The sequence below is a fragment of the Cavia porcellus genome, unplaced genomic scaffold (genome assembly GCF_034190915.1).
Source record: "Cavia porcellus strain 051 isolate PalLab524CR breed Dunkin Hartley unplaced genomic scaffold, mCavPor4.1 scaffold_1, whole genome shotgun sequence".
Lineage (NCBI taxonomy): Eukaryota > Metazoa > Chordata > Mammalia > Rodentia > Caviidae > Cavia > Cavia porcellus.
The window spans coordinates 236,651,090-236,659,245 of NW_026947484.1; the positions used below are offsets into that span (position 1 = coordinate 236,651,090).

General features: G+C 50.1%; 1 protein-coding gene across 1 annotated transcript in view; it reads right to left on the minus strand.

Annotated features, from left to right (window-relative positions):
• The window catches only part of LOC101787599 (protein FAM228A), a 29,242-nt gene extending 21,448 nt beyond the window's left edge, over positions 1-7,794 (minus strand). The window contains exons 1-5 of the mRNA XM_063231667.1: positions 7,532-7,794; positions 6,447-6,515; positions 4,151-4,342; positions 1,818-1,905; positions 1,560-1,722 (exon numbers count right to left, since the gene is read on the minus strand). Coding sequence (XP_063087737.1) covers positions 1,560-1,722; positions 1,818-1,905; positions 4,151-4,342; positions 6,447-6,515; positions 7,532-7,621 — 602 coding nt within the window. The 5' untranslated portion in view covers positions 7,622-7,794. The remainder of the gene's footprint in view (positions 1-1,559; positions 1,723-1,817; positions 1,906-4,150; positions 4,343-6,446; positions 6,516-7,531) is intronic.
• Positions 7,795-8,156: the final 362 nt, after the last annotated feature.

Here is an 8,156-nt window from a genome sequence, read left to right on the forward strand (position 1 = left end):
GGGCGGAGGATCAGCCTTCTTACCCCAGCCCTTCCAGGAAAGTCCTCATCTGCCCAGGTGCTCTTGCCGCAGGACTCATGTCCCCTGTTGATGCCCTAATCAATATTGCACTTGTAAGCTTATTGGTTGCTCATAGTTTCGTCCCACCTCACACTCATCCTATGATTTGCCATCGGATCAGTGTCGCCTGTGACTATCGTTGTAATCGTATTGATTACATAATAAACTTGCGGTTGTAAAGATTACACCTGTAAGATTCCAACCATATGAATCCTGGAAAAGGTGAAAGCACAGAGATAGTAAAGTGATCAGTGATCGCTAGCTGGTGTGGTAGTGCGTGTTGTAATCACAGGAGGATCGCTTCAGCTGGAGACCAGCCTGACCTGCACAGTGAAACCCTGTCTCAAAAAGAAAAAAAAGTTACTGACTGCTAAAAGTTTAGGAGAAGAAAGAGATGAATGAGCAGGACCATTCACTTGGTAAGTGAGAGTTTTGCCCTAGAATGCATTACAGGACCTTATGGCAGTGGAAGCCAAATCAGGGGTGTTTACTCTGAGGTCACTTTCTCCTTCCCCCAATACAAGGTCCTTTTTCCTTTTTCAGTGTGTGAGAAAAAAATTCCAATCATTAATGCCCTCCCTAAGCACCACCCCTGGTCAAAGGTTACATATGCCCCACACCCCAATCCAGGCCAGAGGAGAAAACCCAGATCATTTCCGTTATGGGCTCCTCTCCATGCCCTTGGAATAAAGGCCACTTTTATATTCTGCTCTTTCATTGCACCGAAAAACTCTAACAGTAAGGTGGCACGCATCTGTAATTCCAGCACTCTGGGAAGCTAAAGCAGGAGGATCCCAAATGCAAGCCCAAACTCAGAAATTTAGCAAGACCTTGTCTCAAAATAAAAAAGTAAAAAGATAGACTGGGGATGCAGCTGAGTGCAGACACACTGGGTTCAATCCTCAGTACCACTAAATGTGTGTGTGTGTGTATGTACATATACATGCACTTACATGAGCAAATATATGTACATATATGTATGAGCAAAGTAAGTCAGTTGCACATTGAATTATATTGCTATACACTTAAAACCCTCCCTTGGCGGGAATTTTATGGTAAATAAATTTTACCCTCCTTAAGTGTTTTTAAAAGTCACTCACAAAAGAGTAAATGCTCCAAAGTCCCATTTATATGAAATTGAGGCAAAATGAGCACCGCTCGTTAAGGATGCGAAGGTGGTGGATAGGCAAAGCAAGGAGCTGGACAGCGTGAGGAAGGGTGCTGCTCGGTGGAAGGGCTCCTGCTCGGCGTGCTCAGCCCCAGCTGACCTCGGCATGGGGCGGGGGGACGACACAGAAACAGTGGCATTACCCTGGCAGGAGGACACGGCACCTTCCATGTGTCCTGGGTAGTGTTGCCGCAGACCTGGCTTGGGGATTCTTTAAGCTGTTTATGTTTTACGCCATTTTCTACATATGTCCCATAGTGGCGAAGTGATGATAGTAACAATAAAATTTAAATCACTAAAAGAAAAAGACAGGACCGGTCACACTGCGTACCTGGCCACTGCCTGCATGCAGGCACTGTGCGCCCCGGGTCTCCGAGCAGTGTCATACCACGCCTCTGGGGGCCTGCGGAGGCCAGGGGATGGGCCCTGGGGCAGCCTGGCACGCAGGCCGGCCTTGTCCGTGTGTTTAAGCTCCTTTGTGGAACATCGCCTTCCTACAGGAAAACAGGAGAGCCCCACTGACGCTCTTACAGGCAACTCCAGCCGCTCTTGCAGTGGGCGATCCCTTGACTGACACCCCACAAAGCACCTGTCCCATCCCGAGGGCCGCTTTTCTTCTCTTCCTCTGCCTTTTGCTGTCTTTGAAACAGAGGACCAGCAAACGGGGGCACTGTAACCTGCAAGGAAAGAGGCTGTATGAGGCCCGGAGTGCAGTTTGTACTAGGTTTTTAATCCGTCCTCAGCATTTGAGTATGCATGGCCTTCCTGCACCCCAAAGCAGCTGAGAACCAAGACACAGGTGTGGTGCCAGCCCCAGAGCAGCAGAGGGGTGAACACCGCTTGCCCCAGCGAAGGACACTTCACTGAGCACGAATGGCTGGACGGAGAAGAGGCCCTCGAAGAAGGGACCTGCTCCTGCGCCACGTGGCCGTGGAGAAACTGGAGCCACGCCAGCTCCCGTGGTCCCTCGGTGTATACAGACAATCTGTAAATGTTTCGCTTTATTTTGTTTTTGGTGCTGAGGTTCAACCCAGGTCCTGGGCAAGGCTCTTCCACTGAGCTACGAGCCCCGGTGACAAGCTCCCCAGGACAGGAGCCAGCACAACGCTGCAGAAGCAGGAGACATACTCCTGGAGCCCTGCTAACTGCATGTAGGGGCTGAGAGAACGGGAGAGAGGGACCAGGGGATGGGAAGTGCACAAGTCCTGCGATGTTTTCTCCTGGTCTCCTGAAGACAGCAGGAGGAGTATTCTTTTCCTCCACAGCATTTAACCCAAGCCTGGGCCCAGGGCAGACAATCCCTGAGCCAGGTACGGTGTCCCACATACAATAATCCCAGCTATTTGGAAGGCTGAGGCAGGAGGATCATAAACTTGAGGCCAGCTTAGGCAACTTAGTGAGATCCTGTCTCAAAACTTAAAGAAGGCTTGAGATTTAGCTCAGTAGTGGAGCACTTGTTAGCACGTGCAAAGTCCTGGGCTCTTGTGCTAGTGCTATAAAACACACACACACACACACACACACACACACACACACACACACACACCCCTTGAATAAATGGGAGGCACACATCAACACCTCTGGCAATTAAATTCTATACCACCACTGGGTGTGCTGGCTCACATCTGCAATCCCAGCACTCAGGAGGCTGAGACAGGTGGATTATTGTGAATTGGAGACCAGCCTGAGCTACAAAGTGAGCCCAAGGCCAGCCTGAACTGCATAGCGAGACCCTGTCTCAAAATATCCACCAAAAAATAAGACAAAAGATTCTACACAACCACAATAAACCTTATCTTTCTCCCAATGATCTGGTTTGGTTTCTTTTTTAATTAATAGGAATATCATGTGACTTCTTCTGATACACAGGAGCAAACTACTGCAATCTACATCTCAGCATTTTAACTCAACCATGGGCAGTGCAGGGTCCGCGGACTTGTTTCAAGCCGGTGTGTTAACTCTGTGGGGAGCCTTCCTTGATATCCCTCAAGAAAGAAGCTTCCCAAGTCCCCCTGGCCATGCACTGGCTGGGCCGCACTGCTGTCCACACGTGGTCCCCAGGCCTCTCTTCCTCTGCTGCTGCCGGTTTGCTGCATGCGATCGAGGATGAACAGAAGAACCAGTTGCCGCGGGGGCTTGTGCCCGCCTTGCTTACCAGTAGATGGAAACTCGCCAGGAATCTAAATTACTTTTGAATTCCTGCTCTGAAACGGGAAATGCTTTTGTGCATATTTTTAAATGAAAAGAGAATAAGCACACCTAACTCCCAGGGCTCGGGAGAGGCCCCGGTTCCACTCCCTAAGCAGAAAAAAAGTCTTACATTGCATTACTAAAGAGCTGTGATCCTCCTAAATTCTCCCTATCCTTGGCAAATACCTGGGGAAAACATAAAAAGCAAAGATCCCGTGGTGCACGCCACCAGAAAGCAACAGGTTAAATTTGTACTACAAAGAGGTAGACCTAAAGCTCCCTATAGGTTCCTGACCGCAGAGTTCTAACAAAACCATTTTCTAAATAAGAAACCAATGGGTTGCTTTGCAAAGCCAAACTGAAGGACAGCGTTGGCTGTTGACGGTTTGGTGGCCCTGAGCCACATGGTCCTGTAACAGCTCTGCACATGACACAGACCCCATCTCTTGTTTGCTCCCACCGACAGCGGGGCCCTCCAGTGACCCAGGCCTGGCCACTGAGACCAAGGGAAGCTGGCAAAGCGTTCTGGATGTGGGCTCTGGAACAGGATGCAGGAAGAGCCCACTCCGTTCCTCACCCCTCCTCTCTGCCTGGAGCGCAGACCTAGCCCTGCACACGCCACCCCCCAAATGCGAGTCACAGTGGACCTGAGAACACCAGCAACCGGGAGAAAACTGACTCTGGTCCTTGACTTCAAAAAATAAACTCTAATAAAGAAAAAAGAAACGATACCGATTTCCTTGCATGGTTGCAGTGATAGTCAGCATTCTCTTGCTTTGTTTTTTCACGTCCTCTGAGCAAAGTTACTTTTTCTGCGATTCTTTGCCGAAGAGGCTCTGCTACAGTTTCCACCCACTTCTTGTGTAGCATCTCTTTTCTTCTCTTCTTAAACATATCTAAATGCTGCAGGTATGAATCCAGACTCTAATGAGGTGACACAAAGAAGGCAGATGATTCAGAAATCTCCCAGGAAGGGAGCCTTTGAGAGATGGGGGAGGTGTCTGAGAGAAGAGAGAGCGGGTGACAGGAGTGAACATGCTGTCACATGTGTGCCCGAGTACCAGAGCGGGTACCATTCTGCGTCACTACTGTGCACCGTGTAAAAAGAAGTTTTCATTCGTTGTCCTTGCCCAAAGGGGGAACCACTGGCTCCCGCTCCTATGCCCTCCGCCACACTCGGCCAGAGTGCAGCACACGGAATAAACTGCACAGCCGGGCACTCGGGGAGAAGCTCTGGGGAGGTCTGCTGGGGACCACAAATTCACAGTGGCTGGTTTTGCCTATTTCCCCGTGGGATGAGAGGAAGGACAGGGATTGTTGGTACCACCCATCTGGGATTTCCCATGGACTCTTCCAAGCATACAATCATCTGCGCCTTTTAAAGTCATCTCAGGATTACAGTGAAGGATAAAATACTTCCAAGCATAAGATCATCCATACAATCATCGCAGGATTACACTTGGGTCAAGATATTTCCAACATAAGACTATCTACACCCTCCGGAGTAGAGTCTTTGGGTGAACTGTAATCCTTTGCCAGCCCCATCTGTGATGATACAGACCGAATAAATAGTGGCTGTTTTGGGAGTGGAAGAGGTCGGATCCAGAGACTTGACTTCCCAGCCATTGTTGGAATATGATACTTGTCTCTGGTTTTTATTTTTCTGTGACATTCTTGAGACTGACAATCAGGACTTTTGGCCAGGATCCCCACAGGGGTCAGCAGCACAGATACCTTCAGACGGCCAGCTCAGGAGCCAGACCAAACCATGGCTAACCCGGTGGATCCTTACTTCCTCTCCAGGATGCCAAAGCATGCCTGGTCCCCGTTTTTGCCCAGTCTTCGTCATCGGGGTGTCTACGACTATAGTGGTAGAGTGGGAAGAGCCCCAGACTTGCATGGACACTCTGATCTACGAAAAGGAGGCTAATCCCACGCCGCCCTGACACTCACAGGAGAATACACATGCACTGCCTTTACACACTGCGGACCACAGGACAGACGCCCAGGCACTAGTACAGCACCAAGATCAGCCTCACCTTCTGAAACTCACTTCACCCAAGTGTGGTGATCCCATTGCGACCACCGGTTAGTGAACGGTCAGTTTCCTTAAATATGAATTCATGGCCGGGGATGTATATCTATGAATTCATTTCTGGTGGACTGATGCAGCCCTACTACAATGTGGGATCACAGGAGAAGTGTTATAGGGAAGAACTGTTATTCAGTGCCAGACCAGGAGGGTCATGGACATAGTGATAGGGTTCATAGGTAGAATTAGATTTTAGGTAGGGTGTGGTGGCAGATTCCTATAATCCCAGCACTCCTGAGGCCGAGGCAGGAGGTTCGCTGTGAGTTCGAGGGCAGCCTGGGCTACTGACTGAGCTCGAGGCCAGTCTGAACTGCATAGCGAGACCCTGCCCCCCCCCCTAAAAAAAACCCGAATAGAATTAGATTTTAAATGTCCCTCAGAGACCCCTGTCTTGGCTCCCAGGTGGTGGTGCTATCTGGAGGTGGGGACCACCTTAGGAGGCAGGGCCTAGGGGAAGTGTGGAGGTCGCTGGAGCTGTGCCCCAAAGGGGACAGGGGATCAGGACCCTTCTCCGCCATGGGGTGAGCTGCCCCCCTCTTCTGCCTGCTCACAGTGAAGCCATGTGACTGCTGACAGAAGCCCTGAGCCACACGAGCCTCTGCTCCATGGAAGGTATGTGGTACATGCCTGTCATCCCAGCACTTTGGGAGGCTGAGGTAGGAGGGTTGAATATTTGAGCCCAGCCTTGTAATTTAGCAAGACACCGTCCCAAAATTAAAAATTTAAAAAGGGCTGGAGATGTAATTCAGTACTAAGATCCATACCAAAAAAAAAAAAAAAAAAAAAAAAAAAAAAAAAAAAAACCCTGGTTTGTCTCAAGCATTTGTCAAAACCACAGACAGCAAACGACACAGTGACCTCCCCTCCCAGCTGCCCTGCTCGGTCACTGCTGCTCCCCGGAGAGCGGCAGGCTGAGGACGCAGCCCAGAGTCTTACCCTCACCACGTAGCTCTCCCTGGATAACAGCACGTGCACAGCCTGGTCGATGTCTGCTCGAGCCAATGCCTGAAACGACAGAGCAAATGTTAGCACATGAATCCTGCAGAAACAAATCCGAGGGACACATCTCAGGGCTCGGGCCAGTGTGTGAAAATCCGACATGGACCCAAGGTGTATGAAGTATCTTCATCAGGGATGTTTTCCAGGAAATCATCATCCAAGACCAGCACTTTCCACCACAGCCAACTGCATTCCCCCAGCCCGGGCTACAAAGTGAGCTCAAGGCCAGCTTGACCTGCACATCGAGAGCCTGCCCCCAAGGACCAAACAGAAAAAAGAATAAAAGCCAGTACCTAGAATATCCAGGATACTAAAACAGTTATCTCTAGTGAAACTGGCATAGGTCCTTGGGATCTTGTTTTTCAGTCTTCTTTCTATTCTGTTAAGTGCATCAAAACCAAAAATATCTGTCACTAAGAGAAATCTCACAGCTGCATTTTTACCCATAATTTAATATATGGGTTTTGTTTTTTTTTGTTGTTGTTGTTTTTGAAAAAGATTCTCATTATGTAACCCAGCCTGGCCTTGAGTTCACCATAACTCTCCTGCCTCAGCCTTCCCCGTGCTGGGATTACACGCATGCACCACTACACCTAGTGTGAATTCCAAAATGATACTCATATAGATAGTTAGGTCTCAAAATAAAGTTCTTTATAAGATAACTAGAATTTCACTTGAAAAAATTTAGACTTAAGATAGCAACTAAACAAGGCTGTAAAACAAGCATATTTCCCTGAAACCAAACTATACACTTAAAATCAACCACTGTATTTATTCAGAGAGGTAAAAATACACAGGCTGACTAGTATCTTAGGTAACCGTGGTTTTTGGCCAGTCTGCTAGGTTTATGAGCAAACAGTCTCAGCCACGTGTCAGATTTTCATCCAGTTTTGTTTCAAGAAAGAAACCGTTGTTTTTTTCCGGGAGGCCGAGGCAGGAGGATTTCGGTGAGTTTGAGGCCATCAGCCCCCGCTGAGGCCCAGTTCCGCAGCTGCCCGGCCAGCCCAACCCAGCGGCCTTACCTCCATGTCGGATGCGGATGTGGGCCCCGGCCAGGCCCGCAGCAGCTCGGGCCTGCGTTGGCAGCAGCGGGGAGCCTTCCCGGCAGCCATGGCGACAACTGCACCGCGCGAGGGAGGGAAACTGAGGCGCCCGCCGCGTAGGGGTGGGGCACCGTGCGTGCGGCCGGGCAGCGGGACTGCTGCTGGTGGGCTGTGGTTGTTTGTCCAGGGCAGGTAGAGGAACAGGAAAGGGAATTTGCTGTTTGTCAGATGGAGGCCACGGCCAGGACAGACGGACTGATTTTCAGGGACAGATCAGACACTGCCTCCCCCCCCCCCCGCCCACACACACACACACACACACACACACACACACACACACACACACACACTGGGGATGGAATCCAGCGCCTGGGCACTGAGCTGCATCCCCAGGCCTTTTTATTTTTAATTTTTATTTTGATTCTGTGTCTTCTGGTCTCTAAGTTGCCCACGGAACAGCCCTGCACCCCACCTGCCACCCTCCTGCCTCAGCCTCCCCCAGGGCTGGCACTGCCCGGGCTCACCAGGCCAAGCTGCTGGTTTTTTCCTGAGCTGAGCAGAGCTTGCAGCTGTGGTACGTGAGCCTTGCCTGGTTTCTGATTGG